The sequence below is a fragment of the Pipra filicauda genome, unplaced genomic scaffold (genome assembly GCF_003945595.2).
Source record: "Pipra filicauda isolate LSUMZ 115617 unplaced genomic scaffold, ASM394559v2 scaffold71_size5581439_pilon, whole genome shotgun sequence".
Lineage (NCBI taxonomy): Eukaryota > Metazoa > Chordata > Aves > Passeriformes > Pipridae > Pipra > Pipra filicauda.
Genome location: NW_024104887.1, coordinates 3,584,535 through 3,608,245, shown reverse-complemented (window position 1 = coordinate 3,608,245; position 23,711 = coordinate 3,584,535). Strand labels below are relative to the sequence as shown.

At 54.2% G+C, this 23,711-nt stretch overlaps 3 protein-coding genes across 5 annotated transcripts in view; 1 reads left to right on the top strand and 2 right to left on the bottom strand.

Moving 5' to 3' along the window:
* Window positions 1–3,664, top strand: part of LOC113990467 (NADPH--cytochrome P450 reductase) — a 32,073-nt gene extending 28,409 nt beyond the window's left edge. For all 3 annotated transcript variants that reach the window (XM_039389274.1, XM_039389275.1, XM_027725953.2), the window contains 6 exons: window positions 232–413; window positions 555–704; window positions 1,263–1,530; window positions 2,021–2,166; window positions 2,390–2,475; window positions 2,710–3,664. In XM_039389274.1, coding sequence (XP_039245208.1) covers window positions 232–413; window positions 555–704; window positions 1,263–1,530; window positions 2,021–2,166; window positions 2,390–2,475; window positions 2,710–2,854 — 977 coding nt within the window. In that variant the 3' untranslated portion in view covers window positions 2,855–3,664. The remainder of the gene's footprint in view (window positions 1–231; window positions 414–554; window positions 705–1,262; window positions 1,531–2,020; window positions 2,167–2,389; window positions 2,476–2,709) is intronic.
* An 881-nt stretch (window positions 3,665–4,545) lies between these two features.
* Window positions 4,546–12,509, bottom strand: TMEM120A (transmembrane protein 120A). Its single transcript, XM_027725955.2, has 12 exons — window positions 12,415–12,509; window positions 10,053–10,171; window positions 9,478–9,594; window positions 8,966–9,025; window positions 8,179–8,274; window positions 7,820–7,909; window positions 7,354–7,419; window positions 7,137–7,198; window positions 6,796–6,888; window positions 6,024–6,088; window positions 5,389–5,457; window positions 4,546–5,300 (listed from the first exon to the last, which is right to left on the bottom strand). The coding sequence occupies exons 1-12, from the start codon at window positions 12,487–12,489 to the stop codon at window positions 5,187–5,189; spliced, it is 1,026 nt and encodes a 341-aa protein (XP_027581756.1). The 5' UTR covers window positions 12,490–12,509; the 3' UTR covers window positions 4,546–5,186.
* Window positions 12,510–12,832: 323 nt separating this feature from the next.
* STYXL1 (serine/threonine/tyrosine interacting like 1) lies at window positions 12,833–23,677 on the bottom strand. The gene is made up of 9 exons (XM_027725957.2): window positions 23,479–23,677; window positions 22,478–22,539; window positions 21,882–22,008; window positions 21,499–21,555; window positions 20,454–20,599; window positions 18,969–19,114; window positions 17,817–17,911; window positions 15,705–15,814; window positions 12,833–13,553 (listed from the first exon to the last, which is right to left on the bottom strand). Exons 1-9 carry the CDS (start codon window positions 23,579–23,581, stop codon window positions 13,422–13,424), a joined length of 978 nt encoding a protein of 325 aa, XP_027581758.1. The 5' UTR covers window positions 23,582–23,677; the 3' UTR covers window positions 12,833–13,421.
* Window positions 23,678–23,711: the final 34 nt, after the last annotated feature.

Sequence of the window (23,711 nt, the reverse complement as noted above, 5' to 3'; positions counted from 1 at the left end):
ACACAGAATGGGCTACTGGGAGAGGGAGCTGCCTGGAGAGGGAGGTGCTTCAGTGTGGAACTGGGGCTTTGGCCCACAGGCTGATCAGCCTTAGGGCTGCTCTCTCCTCCCTGGAGCCTTGCCCTGTCTCCAGCCCTCACACACCGTGCGTAGCTGCCGGCACGAAATCCCCTTGACATAACAGCAGGTAGTTGCTGATTTTCCGTTTTTCTTTCTCTCCCTCTTCTCCAGAGGAATCCAACAAGAAGCATCCCTTCCCCTGCCCCACGTCCTACCGAACAGCCCTGACATACTACCTGGACATCACCAACCCTCCCCGCACCAACGTGCTGTACGAGCTGGCCCAGTACGCCACGGACACCGAGGAGCAGGAGCGCCTCCGGAAAATGGCCTCGTCCGCTGCCGAGGGCAAGGTGGGAGCGCTGGCCCTCCCAGCAATGCTGCTGGGCTGAACTGGGTGCTGGGGGATCCCCAAAAGGGCCGTGCAGAGAGCCCGAGGGGTGTTTGCCAGCCACGAAGGGAAGTGGTCACGTGTGTGCCCTCCTTGCCCACAGGCCCTGTACCTCAGCTGGGTGGTGGAGGCCCGCAGGAACATCCTGGCCATCCTGCAGGACATGCCCTCGCTGCGCCCCCCCATCGACCACCTGTGCGAGCTCCTGCCCCGCCTGCAGGCCCGCTACTACTCCATCGCCTCCTCCTCCAAGGTGAGCGTGCTTCCAGCAGGGAATGAGGCTGTGGAGGGACCGCTTCAGCTGCAGCTCCACAGCACCACGGTCCTTGGCTGGGGACTGGATGTGGGGAGCTTGTCCTGGTGATAATTTCCATCAGAGAGGCAACTTTAGTTATCTCCTTGCATGAAGTTATCCCAGCTCCCACGGGGTCTGCAGAGGGTCTCACACTGCAGCCAGCTGTGTCCCAATACCACCTGCACTCCCTGGGGCCCTGCTTCTCTTCACCCATCAACCTGGCTGTTAGGGCTTGGAAGAAGGTGGAATTTTAGGGGCTGGTCAAAATTCACTCATTACTTTGTGCCTGAAGCCCTGAGGTGGCTGGAAATACCCAGGGAAGCTCCGTGGTCCTGTGATGAGTCAGGCACAAGACAGAAGCCCCAGGAGGGGCATGCAGGGAGGAATAGCTGTCCCAGTGTTAACATTAGGTTAAAATTCTCCTCATTCCTGAGCACTGAGGGGGAGCTGCGGGGACTGAGCTGTGGGGTTGCCAGGGCTCCCTCTCTGCGTGGTGCCAACATCCCTTCCCTGCAGGTTCATCCCAATTCCATCCACATCTGTGCCGTGACGGTGGAGTACGAGACCAAGACGGGCCGCCTGAACAAAGGGGTGGCCACCAACTGGCTCAAGAACAAGGTGCCTGACCAGAACGGGAGCAACTCCCTGGTGCCCATGTACGTGCGGAAGTCGCAGTTCCGGCTGCCCTTCAAGCCCAGCACCCCCGTGATCATGATCGGGCCGGGCACTGGCGTCGCCCCCTTCATCGGCTTCATCCAGGAGCGGGCCTGGCTGAAGCAGCAAGGTGAGGGCCCAGCAACCTGCTTGGGGCTGGAGCTCCTGCAGGACAGGGTTCTGCGGGATTCGGTTGGTGCCTCTGAGGTGCAGCTCATGTTGCCGGTGGGTCCAGCAAAAAGCAGAGGAGATGGGGGAGGATGAACAGGAGCCAAGTGTTGCCCAGCATGAGGATGCTTTGTCCTCTTGGCCAAGGAGGATGTTTGGGGGGTGGATAGGCCTGAGGCAGTTCTCTGACCTCTGCCACCACATCTCCAAATAACTGCAGTCAAGTCACACTCATTGCTGAAGCCTGTGGCCACTTCTGGGAATCAGTCTCAAGCTTCCCCATATAACCAGAAGCAGTTGTGCAGCTCTGCCTCCTCCGGCCTGGTAGGACCAGGGGAGCAGAGAGGACAGGATTGGGACTGCTGGGATTGGCAGGACAAGGGGAGGGTGGGGAGGGGGACAGGGTTGTGGGCTGCCAGGGGCCAGCTGATGGAGGCTGTGTGGCCCTGCAGGCAAAGAGGTGGGCGAGACGGTGCTTTACTACGGCTGCCGGCGCGAGCGAGAGGACTACCTGTACCGGGAGGAGCTGGCCCGCTTCCAGAAGGAGGGAGTCCTCACCCAGCTCAATGTGGCCTTCTCCAGGGACCAGGCTGAGAAGGTACTGCTCTAGTCATCCCACCACTTGCTCCTGCTGCTACACCCAGCTGTGGCCTTAGGGCTGGAGACTTCCAGCCTGGATGGCCCATGGCAGGCAGGAGCACCCAGCACACCTCCACTGTCTTCAGAGCCTTGAGCATGGGCTTGGCTTCCCCTCATCGCCCCAGCCTGTGGTCTGGGGGGCTCTGCTCCTCTCACCTCATTCCCACCTTGTTTCCTGCCAGGTTTATGTCCAGCACTTATTGAAAAAGAACAAGGAAAACATCTGGAAGCTGGTTAATGAGGGGATGGCTCATATCTACGTATGTGGGTAGGTCTGGCAGCAGGGAAGGGACTTTGGGAAAACATTCCTGTTCCCAGGAAAATTAGTGTGACTCAGTTTCCCCAGCTGTGCATTACAAGCCCTGGGAGGGTTACACTGTCCGGATTCCGGGGGAGGGCAAAGGGCCAGGCAGGCGGGCTGGGGTGAACCCTCTGTGTTCGTGTGGGGAGGTGACAGGGCTCTGTGACTCTGGTGTCTCACTCATGATCCCTTTGTTTGCAGCGATGCCCGAAACATGGCCCGGGACGTGCAGAACACCTTCTACGAGATCGTGTCCGAGTTCGGGAACATGAGCCAGGCCCAGGCCGTGGACTATGTAAAGAAACTGATGACGAAGGGCCGGTACTCTCTGGATGTCTGGAGCTAAAAGCGGGGCTGGCGGGGCCGGGGAGAGAACGGGTCCCCAGGCGTGGGCCCACGGGAGGTGCAAAGTGCCTGCTCGCCCACGGCTGCTGTGGGTGACGGTGTCAGCCCCGCCCCACAGCTACCCCGGTGTCACTCCCAACCCCTCCTGGGCCACAGCAGCCCCTCGGGACAGGCTGTGTACCCCGGGGGGTGGAAGGGGTTGAGAGGGGCAGGGGGGTAGCTCAGCTGCTGTCCAGGAGCCGTGGTGACCCCGGCACCCCAAGGCGCACCTCGTGGCACCAGCATTTGCCTTGAGGTCAGGGACACAGCTGATGTGGGGCACAAGGGATGGACGCTGCTAGAAAGCTCTGGGGTCCTTCTCTGAACACGAGGTGTTGCCTTATCCCCGGGGCTGGAGCCCACCCTGGCCTGCTGGCACGGCAGAGGGGTGGAGGGGCCGGCAGCCCCCTGCGATCCCGCCGGGTGTGAGGCAGGGCAGCCATCTGTCCTCACCTCCCTCGTGCCCTGTTTGTCCAGCTCTAGGATGAGGGGCTGGCAGCTGGCTCTGGGCACAGAGGTGCCCTGTGCCCCCCAGACCTCACCACCCCCCTGCTCCTTTCCTGATGCCTGCCTTTGCTCCAGCACGCAGCGGGAAGGGGGTGGCTCCTCTCCCCTGGGGAATAGACCCAGTTGTGGGAGGAGGGGTCTCAGTCCATAGGGCCCTGCTTGCTCCCTGGGGTCCGGCAGCTCCCCTGAGCCCAGCCCCTCCCTCACACTGTGTATGGTCATTTTTTAAATACTGTTTTTATTTTAACATCTTTGTGATTTAAGCATGGGGGGGGAAAGAAAAGAAAAAACAACCTTTCAGGCTGTCCAATGATTGTAAATTATTTAAATACATTTGCCCTTGGAATAAAAATGCTGTGTCTGTAGTTTGCTTCCTACCCTCTCTCTGCTCAGCCAGAGGGCAGAGGGAGGCAGGAGTATTGGATGCTAACTGGGAGGAAACCTGGGGACTGGGTGGCAGCTCTGGGTTTAGGCTGAGCTGGGGGCAGCCCCTACCCTGAGTGCTGGGACCTGGTTGGGGGGAGGATGGCAGCTCTGGAGTGGGGTGCTGCTGTGCCAAACCTCCTCTTTGGTTCTTCTGGAGCTCCTGGTGGTGGTACAGGGTGTCTCTTCCCTGAGCTGCAGGGACACTGAGGTCCTGCTGGGCTCCTTGGATGGCCAAAGCTCTGGCCACAACCCTTGCACAGAGCTGGGCAGGCCAGGGGTGCCATGGAAGGGAACTCACAGCACTGACCACCTGGCCCCATGGGGAGTGGTGGTAGGGGCACAGGGAGATGGGTTTTCACAGAATCATGGAATCATTTAGGTTGGAAAAGCCCTCTAAGATTGTTGAGAGCAACCCTTAACCCAGCACTGCCAAGCCCACTGCTAACCCATGTCCCCAGGTGTCACATCTACATGGCTTTAATATCCTCCAGGGATGGTGATTCCACTGCCCTGCACAGCCTGTGCCAGGGCTGGACAACCCTTGGGGTGAAGACATTTTCCCCTAATATCCAGTCTAAACCTCCCCTGGCTCAACTTGAGGCTGTTTCCCCTTGTCCTATTGCATGTTACCCAGAAGAGACAGACCCCCACCTCCAGCCTCCTGTCAGGGAGGTTGTGTCAGAACACTCTTCCCAAAGAGCCAAAACCACAGAGCATGGAAACTGTTCCCAGACCACCCCGGTGACCCGGGGCAGCGCCTTCCCTTTATTTTTACATCTGCACCCTCCAGAGATGCCAGCCCAGGGTGCTGTTTGTGCAGCTCCAGTGTGAAGCCTGGCCCAGGCTCCCGGTGCTCCCCACCCCTCCCGAGCCTCAGCCCCCTCTTCCCTGTGGATTGAAGGTGAGGGAGGAACTGGAATAGGCACACCCTGGAACCCAGGACTTGTGCACAGCCCCCAGCTGCCCCCTTGCAGTGATGAGGCTGCCCCAGGGCCTCTGCCTTCAACACACAGGGGCTGCAGGGCTGGGGGGGAAAAGGGGAGCCTCGACCACGCCAGGAGCTGTCTGAGGCAGCTGCCAGCCTTGTCCCAGTGGGATGGGGAGCACCAGCATCCAGAGAACATCCCAGCAAATGGGAGTGGCTGTCACAGGGTGCTCCTGACTCCGTGTGAGTGGTTTGGGCATGGATCCAGCACCGCAGTGAACACCCGGACTGTCCAGGAGCAGGGCCCAAGCTCTGTCCCACGCCCAGGCTTCCAAGGAATGGGATGAGACACCAGAGTCCGGACGGAATCGAGGAGATGTGGATGGGGGATGGAGGCAGTGGGGAGAAACAGTCCTGGCCCCCACACTGCCCCCCTTCAATTCTCCTTTGTGTCTTTGTTCTTGTTCTGAAACTTCTGGTGGACAACGCGGAGGGTGGTGAAGAAGTTCCCCAGGAAGAGGATGAAGAAGGGGAGGCCGCACATGAGGACCTGTGGGAGGCACAGAGGCACAAGTCAGCAGGAGGGACCTGCCTGGGGCATCCCCCTTCCCAGGGCAGCCCCCCGGGAGCCCCCTTACCTGCCACTCCTTGCATTCCGGGTGCTGGAGCATGCGGAAGAGGGTGATGGCGTTGTAGAGCTGCCAGAACTGCAGGAGAGAGGAGATTGAGGGAGAGCTCTGCTCTCAGAGGCTCCATCCCATGCAGACACTCATCCAGCTGCTTCCTCTGGGCACAAACCCCACACCGACCTCACGTGAGGGCAGTGAAACCCCATCCAGGCTCAGGGGCAGAGGGCTCATCCCCAGAGGACCCCAGCTGGGACATCCCCTCCCCTTTTGTGCCACCTGGAGCTCAAGGGCTGTGAGAAAGCCTCAGAGCAGCCTTTGCCCATCAGCCTCTGACCAAGGAAGGGCTTTGGAAAGGATTTGGAAGGCTTCTAACCACAGCCCCTCTGCTCTATTCTGCACTTGGCAGAACTGCCCCAGGTCCTCCCCATCTCATTGCTCCAGTTGTGGAGGCGGTGGGTGCTTTGGAGGAAAAGGCTCAGCGTTTGTTGAAAGCATTTCCCTACCCCTGGCATCCCATATCACATGGCTGCAGCAGCCTGTGGGGACTGTGGGATGTCCAGGCTGCTGACCCCACAGCTGGGACTGCAGCATGACCTGCTCCCACCTGAGGCTGTGGCCTCTTGCAGGGATCAGTGCAGACTCACGTGCCCAAAGAAGAGGAAGGGAAGCAGGAACGTGAGGCCTCTCCACATCCAGGACTGGAAACCCTCTGCAAAGGATGAAGGTTTGTGTGAGGACCCGGAACAGGCTGGCAGGGAGCAGATGGAGCCCAGTGCCTCTGGACACGGGCAGCGAGACTCAGTGCCCACTCCATGCCTGGCTGAGAAGGGCCTGCCATGCCAACCTCACCGTGGGCACCTGTACTCGCAGGGGGGATGGTGACAGGGACTCCTAAGACAGCAGAGGAAGCTGCTCCAGTGGAGCTGCCCTCGCCCATGCTGGAGCCCCTCAGCCCAGCCCTTGGTGTCACAAGGGCCTGGGAGGTGACAGCCCACACACAGTACCTGGGGTGTTGGAGGGATATTTCCATGTCTGAAAGAGCTTCCTGGGGAAAGTTTGGATGCCAGGAGCCACATCCACTGCCACCTTGCATCCCGAGGGAGCCAGCTGTGGGCTGGTGGTCCCAGGAGAGCAGGAGGAGGGGGGCACCCAGCCTGTGGGGTGCTGCTGCCCTATGGGAGATGCTGCTCTCAGAGCTTTGGCTTTACTTGTAGCTTTTACTGTTTCTGCCACTGACAAACCGCAGCCAAACTGACCTCGGACCAAACTGCCACCGTTACCTTTAACAGAACCCACAGCTCCCAGTTAGCTGAGGCTGGGCTGGAGCTGGGAGGGAGGCTTGGGCAGCCACAGGCCCTGCAGCAATGGTGGGTCCAGCTGGACTGGGACAATCAGTAAGGGGAGATCCCGACTTACCCACGGTCAGGTCCATGTTGTGCCTCTCACCCAGCGCTCGCAGGCGGTACAGGCACCCACTCTGGTAGTAATACTGCAGGAACTGCACAAAGCCTGCAAGGAGAGTGTGGCTGCCATCAACAGGGGCCCAGGGATTAACTCTTGGCCCCAGCTCCGTGATGACCTTGCCCACAAAGATCACCCCAGCGCCAGGGAGGTGAGGGCAGGACAGAGTCCAAGGGAAAACACAGATAAGCCGAGAGCTGTGAGCAGCTGCAGCCAGGTCTGCACGTGCTGCAGAGCCCCACAGCACGCTCAGCACCCCAAGCCAACCACAGTCCCTGTCCCAGCACAGCACTTACTCTGGTACATGGAGAAGGAGAGAAACTGGTTCCTGAACATCTGGTACATGAGCCCATCTGGCCTGTGGAGAAACGGTGCTGGCTGGGGGACATGGGGCTGGAAGGGGATGGCCAGCCCTGCCTGCCCCACAGCCCCTGTGGCTGCAGGTCAGGGCAGCAAAGGCCCCTGTGCCAGAGCCACCCACAGCCCCCTGTGGGACGGGGAACACACACTTACCATGTCAGCATGACACCTGAGAGGAAGGTGGAAACGTAGTGATGAAAAACCCACCAGCCTTTGATTCTGGAAGGCAGACAGAGAGAAGGAGTGTCAGGTCTTGAGTGGGAATCCCGACCCAAAGGTGCACCAGCAAAGCAGAGCAGCCACCTGACAGCTCCCAGAGCAAGATGAGGAGTGGGGCTGGTTGTGAAACATCCGTGCTCGGAGCAGGACCCGGTGCCTCCGGTCTGGGCAGCACCGGGAGCTGGGGCCCTTCCAGCCGCCGTTCCACCTTCCCACACCACCTCCACATGGGGAGTTCCTCCTGCCCCGCTCCTACAGCTGTACCAGGGCTTGCTACACACCCTGAGTAGGAGGGAGCTGCTCCCTTGGGAAGCTCAGAGCTGCTCGATGGGCCCCAACTTCCCAGCTTTGCAGAGAAGGACCAACTCACTGCACCCCCTCCCCGAGCCCAGGGACTCACTTGGATCCGTTGTTGATCAGGATGCTCTCTCGGATGGTGAGGGTGCAGTAGTACCACACCAGGAGGAAGTTAAAGACGGCATCTGTCACCCTGGTGTCACACAAAGGAGGGTGTAAAGGGGTGTGTTGGGGGCACTGGCACTGCTGTGGGACACCCACCCATCGCAGGCAGGGACCTGCTCCTCCCCCCCACCACGGCCACGGCAGGACTGCAGCAGCCACAAAGGCCACCCCACCTCCAGGGCGGTGTCCAGATCCTTTATCAGGATCTCCTGTTCAGCTCTGGACCTTGCAGGATGGGAGAAGAGGACATGGGGACCCTGGGAGGAGATCTCTGCCCAGGATCCAAGCCAGACTCACCGGGAGTTGAAGAGGAACCGACAGGAGGAGGAGACAATGAGTAGGATGATGGTGAGGTAGAGCTTGAACTTCTCATATTCATCTTTATAAGCAAACCTGCAGGCAAGCACAAGGACTTGGAGTGAAGTGGCTCCTGGAATGCTGTATCCTCCCACCCCACCCAGCTGGACAAAAGTGATGTTCTGTTTGGAACCTCTGGGACACACTTGGGAAAAACCTTGCCTTGGGGATATTTCTGAGAGGAGAACACACCAGGCTGCTTCCACACAGGTGGGACACCTTCAAGCACTCCAAACCACCCAACAACCTGTCTGGTGGCCCAGACTTTGGGGAAGCTGGGCAGACTGGAGTCTGCACATGTCTCCAAGAGGAGGATTGGGAAACAGAAGGAGAGGGACACAAGCTCCTGGCTGGGCATCTCTGGCATGGGGAAGGTTCTCCTGGGCCAAAACCAACCACTGGTGTTTCCCCAAGGGAAGAGGAGGGGGCTCTCCACTGTCTGTCTTTCCAGGAAGTTCCTAACACAGCAGAAACCCAGACATGGCTTTGGTGGAGGATCCTTTTTAGCTTGTCAGAGCTAATGGTCCATCCCAGCCCAGTGGCAGGAGCTTGAGGGGGAGTCAAGGATTTGGCTGATTCTGTGAAAGGATGCAGAAAACAGCCCAGGAAGGGAATCTACACCAGGTGGGCCAGGCCAGCCCAGTGTTTGGCCGGGAGGAGCTGTTCCTTGTGCCAAGGGGATCCCAAGCCAGGTAAAGCAGAGGTGGCAGCGAGGAGGGAGCCGTACTTGGCCTGTTTGCTGAGCAGTGTGACGTTCACGTTCCCGAGCACCAGACTCAGGTACAACCTGGGGAGAGAGCAGAGGTGTTAGGATGAGGACCTGCCTGTGGAGCTGTCCCCTCTCGTGCCACTGCTGGGGCCAGGGATGAGCTCCCTCCCAGCTGATTTCCACTTGGAGCTGCCAGGCACAAACACTCTGGCATCCCCTCCCCAGGGCAGGGGGACGGGTGGCCGAGCACACACCCCACCTCCTGTGGGCACTGGGGTGTTCACCTGGGCTTCCCCCCCCACACAGCCACTGTCCAAGGGTGGATGAAGGCCCTGAGCAGGCAGAGGAGTGAGGGGGAAGAGGGCAGTGCTGCAGAAGCTCAGCCTGGCTCCTGCCCAGGTGTCCTCTGGGGAGCCCAAGTGGAGCAGCAGAGCTGTGACCCCCCCAGGAGCAGGGTGACAGCAGCCCTACAGCCACAGGGATGTGGAGGGTGGACCTGGTGTTTCACCCAGAGCTGAGGTGCCTCTTACCCGTTCTTCTTTGGCAGATAGGCCTCCATCTCAAAGAAAACATTCTGCCTCTCTTTAATCAGGTTCTCGGCCTCTTGGATGGAAGATACCTGCTCGGGACTCGCGTGGGCTTTGCATCTGGGGAGGAAACACAGGCACTGGCATCAGGAGAGCCTCTGCAACGTGATCAGCATGTGCTGGCACTCCACAGGTGACTGACTCGGGCAAGAACACCCCAAGGACAGCAAAGGCAGATGGGAGGCAAGTCCATAACTCTGTCAGGCTGGGATGTTGCTCAAGAGAAGGAAGCAGGAATGGGAGTGAGGTGAGGCCAGAGGAGTCTCTCACCCTCGAGGAAGGACGGGGAGAGCTTGGTGCAGGAACGTGGCAGTTCATGGTACCTGCAAAGCCCTTGCAAGCTCTGAACTGCAAACGGGGCACAAATTGGGGCACAGGGAAGGGATGCTGGGGAAGATCTGCCTCTCACAGCACTTTGCCATGAGTGAGGCTGCAGAGAGGTTTGTATTTCAGACACGGGGTGAGAGCCCCATCCTTGCCTCTCTCCCCTCTTGTGCTGCCACAGGACACGGACTTACTTTTTGAGGGAGACCGAGAGCTCCTTCAGCCGCTTCTTCTGCCGTGCGATGGAGCTGGAGATCCCATCCTGGAGCTTGGTTAGCTCCTCGAGTTTCTGCTTGTACAGCTTGTGGTTATCCTGGGAAGGAGAGACCAGCAAGCATTAGAGCTGCCTGCCCAGCCATCCCCGTCCTCAGGCCCTCCACGGGGGCACTGCTGATGCTTCTGTTAAAAAATGTCCTCAACTTCACCTGCACAGCAGCTGGGTGAGAGGAGGGGTGGCTGCAGAGGACCAGGTGTGTTTGGGGACAGCCTGCAGCCAGCCCTGCTTCCATGGGGATGCCCATCCCCAATCCCAAGGAAGGTATCTACAGGTGCAGGCACATCCACAGGACGCAGCCTGGTCCTGCCCTTCCACATCCCTCATGTCCAGCCCCCTCCAGCTGCGGGCTGTGAAAGTCCAGCCACCAATGTGGTGATGCTCCCACGGCTGGGAGACCACTGACTGTGCACAGAGGATATAAAAGACTTGGAAAGAAATGCTGTTTGAGCCAGGGCTGTAACTGAGGGCCGTGGTAACCCGGAGCGATGGCTTTGAGTGCTGGGATGGGATAAGTGACTCTCTCTGCCTCCAGGTTTGTGCAGCACCTGCTGCTGCCCCGACTTGTGGCTCTGGGCACCCCTGGGAAGCTGGAAGGAGCCTGTCAATGAGCTGGACAAAGAGGACGGGCTCACAGCAGGGCTGCAGCCAAGTGCCTGGTAACCCAACCGCACCTGGGAAAGGCTGGATGCCACTCTCCACTATATTTAGCAAGGAAAGGAGAGAGCGTGCGGGATCAATGCTGCTGCCTGTCCAGGTCAGCTGGAAAACAGCCTCACCTCAGCCACAGCAGCCCAAATGCCACTTCCACCGGGGAATTACACGCTGCTCACAACAACCCTTGGACTAGACCTTGGCACACAAGTTTTAGCTCTTATCGAGCACTTGATCAGCAGATATGAAAGTTGTTCCCAAAGGAGAAAGGTGAAACTCAGAGCAGAGGAGGGAAACCTTCTCCCTCTGGTAACAAGCAGTAGCAGATCTGGATCCCAGACAATCCCAGCTCCCCAGCAGTGATTTATGTCCCTGATCTCTCCCAGGGCATTCCCTGCTTGGCCATCAAGCTTTCCTGCTCCCATCTGGAGTCACCTCCTCCTCTTGCTCTGGAGTTAACTGTGAGCAAGTGGCTTTTGTGACAAGTCCTTTAGCTGTGTCAGCATCCCAGCACCACGCTCGGAGACAGCCTGGATCAGGAGCCACCCCGGGAGGAGGTTTCCAATGGGAAGGGCCAGCACTGTGTGGCTGCACTCAGCGTTCAAAGTGGGCGACCCGGGACATCCACGCAACCCCTATGGAGCAAGAGGAGGTTTCTCAAAGCCTCCCTTGCCCCAGATCTGGGCACAACAGCGACGTGCCCGCAACAACATCCGCTTTGCCCCGCTCCCGGGGGGGAAGGAGGGGGAAAGGGAACTGGTGCAGCTGCAGCTGAGTGACCTGAGCAGCAGCAGGGGATGGGGTTAGCCAACCTTTCCCTTGGGTGACCCTGTCTGAGCTGAACCCTGCCCACTCCTTCCCCCGGCAGCCCGCGCCCTGGGGATTACACAAAGCAGGTGGAAGCACCTCTGATACCTGTCACCTGCCTGGCACGGAGCCCCCGGTGGGTGGCAGGGCACAGGAGGGAGGGGGACGGGGTACGGAGGGTCGGGACGAGGAGCCTGGCCGCGGTGTGCCCGGATTCCCGGCGATCCCGGCCAGCGGGGCAGTTTGGCTCCGGGCCGGCCCGAGCAGGGCTGACAGGGGCGATAAGGAGCGATAAGGAGCGATAAAGAGCGTGAAACGGCATCTGCGCTCCCCGTCCGGCCGTGCCACGCCAGCTCCCAGCCCTCGGACACCGGGAGGTCTGGGCTCTCCACGCCAGCTCCCAGCCCTCGGACACGGGAGGTCTGGGCTCTCCACGCCAGCTCCCAGCCCTCGGACACGGGAGGTCTGGGCTCTCCACGCCAGCTCCCAGCCCTCGGACACCGGGAGGTCTGGGCTCTCCACGCCAGCTCCGCGCCGGGCCGGGGGCTCAGACCGGCGGACCCCGGTCCTTGGCAAGCGCCGTGCCCGGCACAGCCTGGCACCTCCGCCCCGCTCCCAACCGCTCTGCCCGGGCGCACAGGGCTGGGACGCAAGGAAAAGGGGAAAAGCGGCCGCGCTCCAGGAGGGAGCCGCCGGCTGCCCGCGGGACCCGTTGGAGATGCTGCGGGGGGCGCCCGCGGCGGATCCCCCAGGGCGCTGTGCCGGTCACCGCGGGGTGCCGGGGCGGCCCCCGAGCCCCCCGGGCGGGGGTGCGGCGGTACCTGGATGCGCTGGAAGCCGTCCTGCAGCTCCTCCCACTCCCGCAGGCACTCGGCGGCCGAGGCGCCCGCGGCCATGGCGGCGATGGCGGAGCCCGGCCCGGCCCGCGGCCACCGCGCCGCTGCCCCGCCCCCTTCCGGGCACGCCCACCAGGGGGGCGGGGCCAGGTCTGGGGGCGGGGCCAGGCCGGCCTGTAATTCCCATTATGCGGACTGTTCCTTTCGTAGGAATGTTCCTACCAAGTAGGAGTAGTACTCTGGTATGGAGGTGCCGTCTATTTAAAACAGTTCGCGTTTTGAAGAATCAGAAGTCGAAACTCTCGCTGTTTTTTACCTTAGTATTTAGGGTGCTTTAATGAAAGCAATTAAATGGACCAGACCGTTGTAAATGGCAAACACAGAGTGCTAGGAAAGCCCGGGAGTGTTTTCTGGAATGTTTTTATTTTGGGATGTCAATGAGCAGAATTCACAGTGAGGTAAGAGAGAGGGCGACGCTGAGTTTAGGTTTCGTGTAGCAGGATTGAGGCTTCAAAACTACCAGCTGTGCCAAGAGGTTTGGTTGTTGGATTAGAAGGTGGCAAGTGGGAAGGATGGTCTGAACAATTCAACCAGTGAGTCTGTGGGTAGCTAAGAAGGCACTCGCAGGCTGCAGGGACTTCTGAATCACAGAAATTCTGTTGTCACCTCTCCAGGCTGGAAGTGGCCACAGTCAGACTCTAAATTTGTCATTCCAGGCTGTGGATAAGGAACCTTTCCAGAGATAACCCTACTATGGTTATAGTCTCCTTTGTTTGCTAAAGAGACAAACAGCCTGTAATGGGTCTCATCCTGCAGCACTTGCATTCCCCAAACTGCCACACCTTCTACAGCACAGGTGAGTTCTCCAGGAGGCTCCAGAAGTTGACCCAAAGTAACATGGAGCCAAAGAGGAAAGCTTTTCCACTGAGGTCTTTCTCAAACAGCGTTCAAGTCATTTTCTTGGTGGTGTGGAAGGGAGTGCCTTTCCCCTGTCAGTAGTTTGGCTCAGAGATGTCTGTGATGTTGGTCCCGTACATTTGGCTCTCCCAGGCCGAGAGCTGTTCCACAAAACCCCGGTGGGGTCTCACGCTCGGTTTGCACTTCAGGAGGTAATCCCAAGCTCCCTGTAAGCAGAAGAAAAGGAAAGAAGTGTTAGGAATTGAACTGAAAGGCATGAAACAGCTACACTTGTAGACAACACGGCTTTGTATTTGCTCCCTGCGCTGGGCAGCAAGAACCTGCAGGCAAGACTGTGGCTGCCAAAGCAGGACAGGCTGGATCCAGATGTGGACTTGAGAGAAGCCTGTCCTGTTCATACTCTGCTCTCCTGGATATGAGGACAGCTCAGGCTGCTTTCATTACCTGGCAGGTATCCTGCATTATTTTATTTTACACCAACGGAGAAATCCAGGCCTGGATTTTCTACCCTAAAATGCTGTTCCTTCCACAGATGATGAACGAAGCAGTGAAGTATCATCGGCCATTCACAGGTAAGCAACAAAGGTTATCATGGTTTTGGATTGGTGTGACCTGATGTGGCAAAAGCAGCTATGACCCTGCAGTTATCCCACTGCACTAATTACAGCCATCTTAACTATTTATTAGTTCCAAGTAATCACCCAGGGACTCTGACACACACGGGGCAGATCCACCAGCATTGCTGTGCCTTACTGCAGCTGCATCCCTGTGTTTTCCCAGCAGTGCTCATCTTCCTGCTTGTAAAAGAGTTTGCCCCCTGCACTCGGAGGGTTGCTTAAGTGTAATGAGACCAAAGGTCAGCAGATAGTGCTCCATTGGTTTGTTTTTCTAATCTCAGTGATTCTGCAGGCTCCGAGGCTGATCTTCCAACATTTACTCCTCTGGAACCACGGTGTGGGTGTCTCCAGTTTCCCTGGACTCAACAGATCTACTCACATATTGATTACTAACAGAATAAGGGGCCACACATCCCAAATCTGCCTTGCTTTTAGAAGCTTTCAAAGATCTTTGCCTGGATTGGCTGGAGAATCACATGGGAATCTGTTGCACTGCTTTTGTCTGCAAGAAACAAACTTGCCTGCCAGGGTAATCCCCCCAGGAAAGCTTTGCCCAGCCAACAGTGGGCAAGCACTGCCCTGTCAACCTTTTCTTCTTTTTTTTTTTTTTTTTTTTTGGCACTTAGTAAAATGCTGAGACCAACCTGTTGATGCCAACTGAGAGGAATGGCAAGGATCAGCCTTTGACTTTTGCACTGCCATGCAAGCCCGGTCTGAAATTCAGTGTGCAAGTGGCTGGTTATCAGCATGCAGGAGCAGTTACACCCGTGTTAGTGCAGGGACTGAGCCATGTCTGCAGCCCTGCTGGCACCCTCAGCCTCTAATTACCCACTGGCACACAGCCATGGAAAGAGATTTCCTCTTACGTTGCAAATGTTTGCACAAAATCAATAAAATTATTAGATACAGGCCCAGCTTAAGTGGAGTTTGGATCAATCTGTTCAAGCTCCCAGAGGAGACTTTCTAAACAAGGATGAGGAGATGCTGTTCAGTTCCCGTGGGAACTCATTTGCTCTGTGTTAGCAGGTACCATGAGATGGTGCTTAGGGCAGCACAATACCCATGTGTTGTATGGAAAGAGAGAAAGGGCACCAGAGGAGAGCCCACCAGGCTTTTGCACAGCCAGGCCATTCCCAGCCATCCTTCATCCATTTCTTACATTATTCAGAGCTATGGAACAGCATATACTGGCCATCCAACCTGTACATCCCTCCTGAGCGAGTATTATCCCATTCCAGCTTTCTCTACAGCAGCATCTGTGGGAGGGGATTGCTTCTGGAGAAATAAAATGGGGTTTCAGAAGAGGTCAGTGCTGATGCTGAAGTCAGTGGTAAATCAGAGCCCTGCAAACACTGGTTTCTGAACTTCCCTGTAACACCATGGAATTAAGAGGTGGGATTACCTGCAGTAGCTTCCACTCTCTTTCTCAGATCCAGGAGAGAAATACCATGTTCTCTAACCACAGCTTTAGTTTTATAGCCCTGTAGTTAAGTAGGGAAATGCAAGGATATCACAGGTGCCAGGGTAAGAACTCACAGATCCAACATCACACTTAAGCCAGCTCCTTAATGGTACAAAGAAGATGCAATCTCAGATCATATAATCAGTTACAGTATCAGGTGGATATTCTGCACGAAATCACAGACAGTGAATGTGTTACTACTACAGTGATGAGGCTTCAGAAAGAGAAATCAAGTGCAGACCCAGCCAGTCTGGGTGGGAACTGTGACAGTGACATACCTTCAGGGAAAGCCGGCAGGAATGCATGAGATAGGCAATGATGGCTGTGCTGCTCCGGCTTATCCCCAGGCTGGAGAACACCAGCACTGCTCCAACATCCATCTGAGCATCTGAGTAAAGAAATGCCAATCACAAATTAATGATCTGGGAAATCAAGCTTCCAAAGGTAGAGCCAAGCGCTAATTCGGTGACAGCTGACAGGCTGAGCGACAGGAGCCCTCAGGAACCCTGACAGCAGCAGATGGGCACTGCCAGCTCCCATTTCTGTAAGCATTTGCCTTTCTGAGAAATCCACTTGGTTAAAATGTGGCTTTGAAGACCAGGACCAGTGACAATAACCGGTCAATGCTTCATTGCACATCAGTGTCACCTTTACATCAGGGAACTGAAGAAGTGTGGTCTACCACGATCCGTCGCCTGTGGTCAGCATCACTCACATCACCTGCTCAAACTCTTCCCAGAAAGGCTTAAAGGTATTGAAATTTCTGATGAACTGCCTGCTCTTCATGCAGGCTGGAGCAATCAGCTCCCAAACTGGAGGGGACTGAGACTCTAAATCCCTTTCCTCTCTCCATGGACATCACCAGCAGGAAGCATGTACATGCCAGCTGGGGCACTGTTTTTATGATGTTTTTATGATGGATACTTTGTGGTGAAAATTGCAAAGATCAGCAAACCCATTTGCTACCACAGGATGTTGTCAGTGGCTCCTAACCACATTAACTCTGCTGCCTGTGCCTAGAAGGTTGCATATTTAATTAATCCTTTCTCTCTCTCTCTCTAGACAGCATGATGGTTTTAGAATATTAGCAACCAAACAGTAGAATTCATAGGGCAAAGCCTTTTACTGTTGCTGAGATGTTCTGTTGGTTCTGATTTTTTTTTTTTCAAGTATAACAGCATTTTCTAACTTATTTCCATAATGAGATACTATTTCTGTTCTAGAACCTGAGTAGAAGTTGCCTCACTCCAATATACACATGGCATGAGAATATCCACACTCCTCTCGGAGTAAGTGGAGAGCTTTAGTCTGGTGTTCCCCCATAACTGTTACAGTTTGAATATTCTGCTCTGGAGGGCCAAGTAAACAGTTCCACTATCAGGTAAACAGTGTAACACTTTCACAAGAGCTAAAGATAATAAACTCTTGTAGTCTGCCTTGGAAATGTGCACAAACTGATGGGAGAAAGAAACTGTCTTCTGAAACGCTACTGGGAAAAAACATGGGGCACAACGAAAGGCAAGCAAGTGAATTTCAGCATTTGGGCACATGCATATCATCAAATCCAGTTCAGGACTACAAAATTACATCCTCAAATGTTGTTTCCTTGTTTCTTTGCATCCAGTTGTCACTTCTGATATTGTACTTGGATTATAAGGTCTGTGGGGACAGGGTGGTCTTTTGCTTCTGAGCAACACTCTGCTCAGCAGGGTCCTGGTCTGTGGCAGGTGTTATTTGATAAGTGTGATAAAAGATAACGACAGGGTTTGACAGCATCCCAGGATGGAGCTGCAGGAGCCGTGTCTGCTGTGCAGCTGCAGGCACTGAGCTGGAGAGTGTGTTTTTTTCATGCCCTATCTGATGTAATCAGCCAAAGGCAGGTTGATGCCACCCAACCTGAAAGTCTTCCCGGGCTCTACGGTGGGTTTGCACTGCAAATCTTAAAGATTAGCAGCACCTTGTGGAAAGTTCCCTAGTGTGGGTCACACTCTGGTTCAAATAAAGCTGTAGTGGTTGAAGATTTGGGCTGGTAAGAGCCAAAGGGTTGTTGCAAAGGACTAAGAGGGAATCCTATGGAGCTCTGGTGCACACTTTGCAGCAAACCCTTTTCAGGTCAGGTGGAAAGCTGCCTATTACCAGAGTGAGGTGTTCTTTACAGTGAGCAGGAACATCAGAGTCAGATGCCCTGTAAAATTGCCTCTCTGTCCAACAGGCTGGATAGTGAGGCAGGTCCAGCATCCATCAGGGTGTGGGCTTGCTTGGGAGTGTACTGATTGTGAATGATTACGACCCTGCTGCCTGAGCTTCCTGTTGGAGTGAATTGCTGTCACTCCCATCTAATATCTAATAGTGAGCAAGGTCTCAGGAATTCCAGATCAGGATCAACTCACCTATGAAATGAGAAATGATGGGAAAGAAAGAAAAAAGATCTGCTTCGAGTGAATCTGGAACAGATATATGGAGGGATTCACCATCTTCTGCAAACCTGGAAAGAGAGCACACAGACCACATGGACCAGAGAAGCAGCTTTGACAAGATGTGTTTGTTGGAGGCAAGGTGATAATTTTGTTTGCTGTTACACATGTAAGTTTTTCATCATCATCATCATTAACATTATGATAAGGGATTTGTTATGGTGAGACACTGAGATGTTTGTAACACAGATCCAATTTAATTACTGATTTTCCACTCCACGTGGTATCAGCATCACTGTCTTAACCTACAGCTTCCTTTATCTGAGAGATAAATGCAAACAGATGAACTGAAAGCCAGAGTGCCTTCACAGCATGTGTGTTTTGGCTGTTTTGTGAACAGACCCCCCCATGTCACTTGATGTCATTCTCTATGACAGCATCTCCTCCTTCCAAAAGCTCAGAGAACTCAACTCGGAGAACTCATAGAGCAAAACATTGGTGAGGAATTTCCAAAATGTGAAAGCACATCATGCAGAGGGCATGGGAATATTACCCACAGTGCAGAGACCTTCCTCCAGAGCCAAGGGCATGAAAAATGTCTGCTGGTACACGTCCTGGGTGGTGGGTAATTGGATTTGTTGCTTACTTTGTTTGGGTCACCTCCTTGAGAAATGCCACTGGATTTTTCACTGTGTGAAATGGCATTTCCAGCACAACCTGCAGACTGGGCATGGACAGAGTAGGAAGAAAGGAAGACCAGCAATGTGACACATGGGTGATTTAGCTTTTACACTGATGTGTTTGTAAGATTTTGCTCTGAAAGCTATTCAGAGATATAGGTTTTTCCTGGATAATGGTAGTATATGATAGACTCAAAATGCCATGTGCTTCCCACTCCTCCTCTCACCCAACCCACCCATAGCATGATCAAGGGCTGCAGGACTGTGTTGCTGCTCTGGGGTAGAGATTGGAAAAATGAGCATGAAATGGCACTGGAATCTGCAGTGAACAACAGAGGTTTCCTTGGAAGTTCACAGGCACTGACTCCTCTGTGAACAGACTCTGTGCCACCTCATTTATTCACATCGCAGACATTGGTGAGAGTAAACCTTGAACTGTTTAACTTACAGTGTTCCAGGCTGTTCAGAGACATTGACTAGTGCTTTGATCCTCAGATCTTTCTGAATTTTTTGGTCACAGGCCTGCTTGAAATTGCCCATATATAACTTTAAAGGCAGTATTTCTACAGGGTATGGCTGGAAGTTGTCTAGTTCCTGCCGGAAAGAAACCATAGGCTCAGGTTAGAGAGAGTCTTTGTTCCATTAGCTTGCTAAGTTCTTAAACATAAGTCATGTGAAGAATTGAACAAGCACTTAGTCAACAGCCCATGACACAATTTAGTGTAATGATTCATTCAATCACCTGGACTTTCTGTATATTGAAGTCTTTACTAGATTTACTGAGAATAATTAACAGCATTGCTGTTGTTGCAGCTTTACTTGAAACAAACCCTGACTAAACAGGAGGTGGAATATATCCTTCCCATTGTCTGCAGGGACTGCAGCATAACAGATCCATTTGATGTTCTCCCTGGTTACTGTTTGCAGGGCTAAATGAAATCATCTGCCACCTGCAGAGCTGCAGGTGCCCTGTAGTGGCACAGCACAACTCTGCAGCTGCTTCCGGCGCCTGCAGCGTGGAGGCTGAGAATGAAAACACGCAAGAAGCCTCGACATCCTTAATGGATACTCTGCTACTGCTGCAGCAGCACAAAGCAGCAGGCTAAACCAACAGTGAACAGCTTAAACTGAGAGGCAGGGAGGTACTCTGTGTCCGTGTGAATCCGATGGGGAAGCTCAGCAATGTGTTGCCCTTCACAAAGCAGCACAAAGTGAATCGATTTTGCCTCCTGTGCTGTAGCATCCCACAGGTCAGCACAGTGTCATGGGCTATTTCCTGTGAAGCAGGAGGGAACAAAAGACACGTTGCAATGAGATGCTTTCTGCTGACCAGCACCTCCTTAGCCTGCCCTGCCTCAGGTCCTGTCCTAGGTGTGAAATAAAGGGTGATTGTTTCTCATGAGCTAAATAGATCGATATTTGTAGGTGAAACCAAATATTAGGATACTGGTGTTTGAGTGGATGGCTGTTTTCTTTCTGAGCCCATTGAGAGAATGCACCAGCACTTGCTTGTGATCCTTCCCAATGAAAACACATGGAACACAGTGCTTGGTAGGAATTGCACTTCTGTCTGAAAACATTTGCTGTGTACTATCCCAGATAACCACGTGTGAGAGAGGACCCTGCTTCTTTTCATCATTTGCTAGTGTTTGTTCAGTTATCTGTACTCTCCCCAGGCCAGTTTCGGGGTTATCAGGGAAACATTCCCAGGTTGTTTCCATGAGCTTTCTTTCACGCAATGGAAGAGGAAAAATGTGGCCGCAAAAGACTCAGTGGTGAGACTCAGGGCAAGCACAGCAATTCAGATGACATTTAATTCCTTTGCTTGAAGTTACTGTGATGCTACATTTGCAACACCATTTAACTTGAATTCATCAGCCATCATCAGCTGAATATGAATGCTAATTCTACGTTCAGATTAGTCTCATGTCACCTGAGGCATCCACAGTGTCTTCTGAGTCCCCAGAAAAGGAAAACAAGCTGAAAAATGCCTGTACCCTCCCTTCAGGACGAGCACGTGGTGGCGGGTGAACTCCTGCAAGTTTCTGGCGTGTAGGAATGCAGCTCCTTCCTGAGTATCTAAGGAGACCAAAAAGCTGTTTGCCAGGGCAGGTTCAGTGTCTCCATCATCTGCCTCCCCAACACCCATAGCAATTCCCATTTCATTTAATTTAATGCTCTGTAGGAAACCTTGCTAAAAGCTCAACTTATTCTGTACCTGTGTGCTGCTTTCACCTCCTGTCCCAATCTTTTATTCCTCTCCTTGATTCTTCTGTAGGTCTAGAGAAAGGCGTTTTTTTTTTTTTTTTTTCTCCTGTTTTTTCTTTGGGAAATACTTGTAATAAGTTCCCACAAGAGGGAAGTATTATTAATTTAAATCTACTAATCATAGTTTTACAGAGGCCCTTTTCTTGAGTTTGTTTTAGGCAAAGGGGGAAAGAAGGAAGTGTCTTAAATCCTCCTCAAGTGTTTTAAACGCTCTCCTCAATGAAGTAAATTATGTGAGATGGCTGCTCTTCTTCCCAAGGGATCCATCCTGCTTCCCTCTAGCTATGTCTGCTTTAGAAATAGATCAGCACAATAGAAACCCACTTCTGATTCTTCACACCTTCCCTTTAATGCCTCATTGCCGAGCATTTAGGAATATCCTTCTTTTTTCATTCCCCTCACACACCCACGATTTTTTTCTTTGTAAAGTGATGTAAATCTTTGCTAAAACTATTGTAGACTTTGTAAAGCTCATAAAAGCCAAATAAACATACAGAAGTCCTGCACTCAGCAGAACTCCCTGCTGAAGGATGTGTGAAAGCTAAACAATTCCATGGTTCAAGGAGGGCTGAACACTGACATGGAAAGGTTTCCAGCTCTTCTCAATTCCCGGTGAACTCCATCAAATCATCACCCCCATTAAAGGTACTGTCTTTTTAAGTATCATGATGTGAAAGCCTTTTCTAGCCCTCAGAGAAGGAAGTACTCACTCTGGGAATGCACGGGACTCAAGCCACTGTTTCCGGTCCCTGAAGCAGCACTGCTCCCTAAAAGGCAATTGTTGGACAAGCCCAGTCTCAGGGAAATGTGGGGGGAAAAAAGAACCCATTCCTCACATGCATCAAGGAGCTTCGGGGGATCATCCACAGATGGAAACCAGGCCTGCCAGGATGCTTTGAAATAAAACCTGGATTTTTGAAGCCTAAGAACATACACGACACAGTGAAAAACCAGAGGCATAGAACGGACGATCATTTTTCAAATAAAACTGGGAACATTTGCACCTCTTCCAGTGAGTTGCATAAAATTAAATGAGGAATGGGATGAATATCTCTCTGGCAGTGAGGTCTTGACTGATATGGGTCCCACGTACCTGTTTCTTTCTCCTCTTCATCATAGTCACAGCAGCTCAAAACGCTGGTGTTGTAGTCATACACCACACAGTATCTGACATAGCCCAACTCCTCTGCACTCGGGATCAGATACTCCCCTCTAGGACTCTGCAAAATCACAGAGGAATTCTGTCAGGAGCACAGCTCCACTCTGCTCTTGTGGCATCAACAGTACTGAGATCTTGCAAGCTACAACTCTCTAGCTATGTGTTGGTTTGTCCGTGTGGGTGTGGGTGACGCTGAGAGCCCCGGTTAGGAGCCAGAAATTATGCAAACTGCCCTGATTGCTTCATCACCCACAGCGGGGCAGATGCCAGCACTGTCCTTGCGAGACAAGGCTACAAGATGTGAGTCCTTGTGCAATATTTTTCCTGATATTGAGCCCCTATGTGCCAATCCTTCGGGCTGCTGAGGCCACCTTTGCTTTGTGACAGAATACATCCCCCCAGTGGCAGCCACCGAGCACGGCTGCAACAGGCACGGGAGGGGATGGGACGTTTCCCGGGGGTTTTAAACCAGTTTTGGCTTCCTGCTAATTGCTGAATCGAGGGGTGGTTCGCTCAAACAGTGCCCTCACCCGTTCAATCCTGCGGGCTGTAACAATGTGGCTCTCGTCGAATTCACGCTGAGTACGGGCATCTGAAAAAACCAACCGAGACAGAGCAATTGGCTTGTAAAGGTGGAATTCTGTTTGTGATTCGGTCAGCGGGAATTCAGGCACTGGCATCACCCAGAGAAGAGACATTTGGGGCTGTGGCACTTGGGGATATGGTTTAGGAGTGGTTATGGTGGTGCTGGGTTGATGGTTGGACTGGATGATCTTGAAAGTCTCTTTCCAACCTTGACAACTCTGTGATTTGGTTTTTTAGGAACTGAGGCTTTCTGGTGTGGATATAACGACCTCCAGGACCGATGTGAGTGTGTGTGCAACACCAAGTGATGCCAGCAGCCTTAGTCCTGACCCAGGTGTGTTCCTGTAGCATTCCCAGCACCAGTCCTGTGCCTGCTCTGACCTCTGCCCAGCAGCTCTGCCTCTGCTGCCCCAGAGCTGGGCAGAGGGGCACCAGACCCACTCCCAAACTGGCTGATTCCTTCCTTAATAATGTTGCAATATCAGACACTCTTTTGGGGGGTATTGGCACTATGCAAGATGCAAATGCTTATCAGCGATCTTTGTGAAATGGTTGAAAGATCTTGTACACCTCTAAAATTGCTGGAAGTAGAGGGGGAGAGTGTGTATCCATGGTATGGATCAGAGCAGGGAGAGCTGGACATGAGGAAAGCTGGAGCAGGACCAGGCTGAGCACAGTGCCTGGCTGCAGGCAGGGGCAGGAAAAGCCTGGGGCAGCAGCAGGCAGGGGCAGGAAAAGCCTGGGGCAGCAGCAGGCAGGGGCAGGCAAGAGCAGCAGGGATAAGCAGGAGGCAGGGACAGTAGCAGCAGGCAGGGGGCAGGCAGGGGTAGGGACAAGGACAGGGATAGGTAGGAGCAGGAAACAGCAGGCAGGGATGGGCAGGGGTAGGCAGGGACAGCAGCAGGCAGGAGCAGCAGGCAGGGGCGGGCCTGTGCCGCGGCCTCACCCAGCAGGCACAGGTAGTTGGGCTCCGCCAGCCGCGGGAACCGCCGGCACTGGTTGATGATGTTGTAGAGGTGTCGGGGCTCACAGAGCGCCACCCCTGCCATCCCCGGCGGGCTGTCGCCGACTATCGCGACACCCCGATCCCGCCCTGTCCCTGCGCCGGGCCCGGGGAGCGACGCCCGCCCGTCTCCAAGGTTACCTCTGCCCAGATCTCGCGAGACTGCCGCCCGCGGC

What these genes read in the sequence shown, in the direction of transcription:
- STYXL1 (XM_027725957.2), bottom strand. Translation starts at nt 23,581, where the DNA reads ATGGCAGGGGTGGCGCTCTGTGAGCCCCGACACCTCTACAACATCATC. An exon ending in AGACACTGTGGATGCCTCAG is followed by an intron (nt 19,115 to 20,453) that starts GTGACATGAGAC and finishes TCTTTCCGGCAG; the next exon opens with GAACTAGACAACTTCCAGCC. An exon ending in CATCATTTCTCATTTCATAG is followed by an intron (nt 15,815 to 17,816) that starts GTGAGTTGATCC and finishes TTCTTTACTCAG; the next exon opens with ATGCTCAGATGGATGTTGGA.
- TMEM120A (XM_027725955.2), bottom strand. Translation starts at nt 12,489, where the DNA reads ATGGCCGCGGGCGCCTCGGCCGCCGAGTGCCTGCGGGAGTGGGAGGAG. An exon ending in TCAGGTGTCATGCTGACATG is followed by an intron (nt 7,199 to 7,353) that starts GTAAGTGTGTGT and finishes GTTTCTCCACAG; the next exon opens with GCCAGATGGGCTCATGTACC. An exon ending in CCTTCCTCTTCTTTGGGCAC is followed by an intron (nt 5,458 to 6,023) that starts GTGAGTCTGCAC and finishes TCTCTCCTGCAG; the next exon opens with TTCTGGCAGCTCTACAACGC.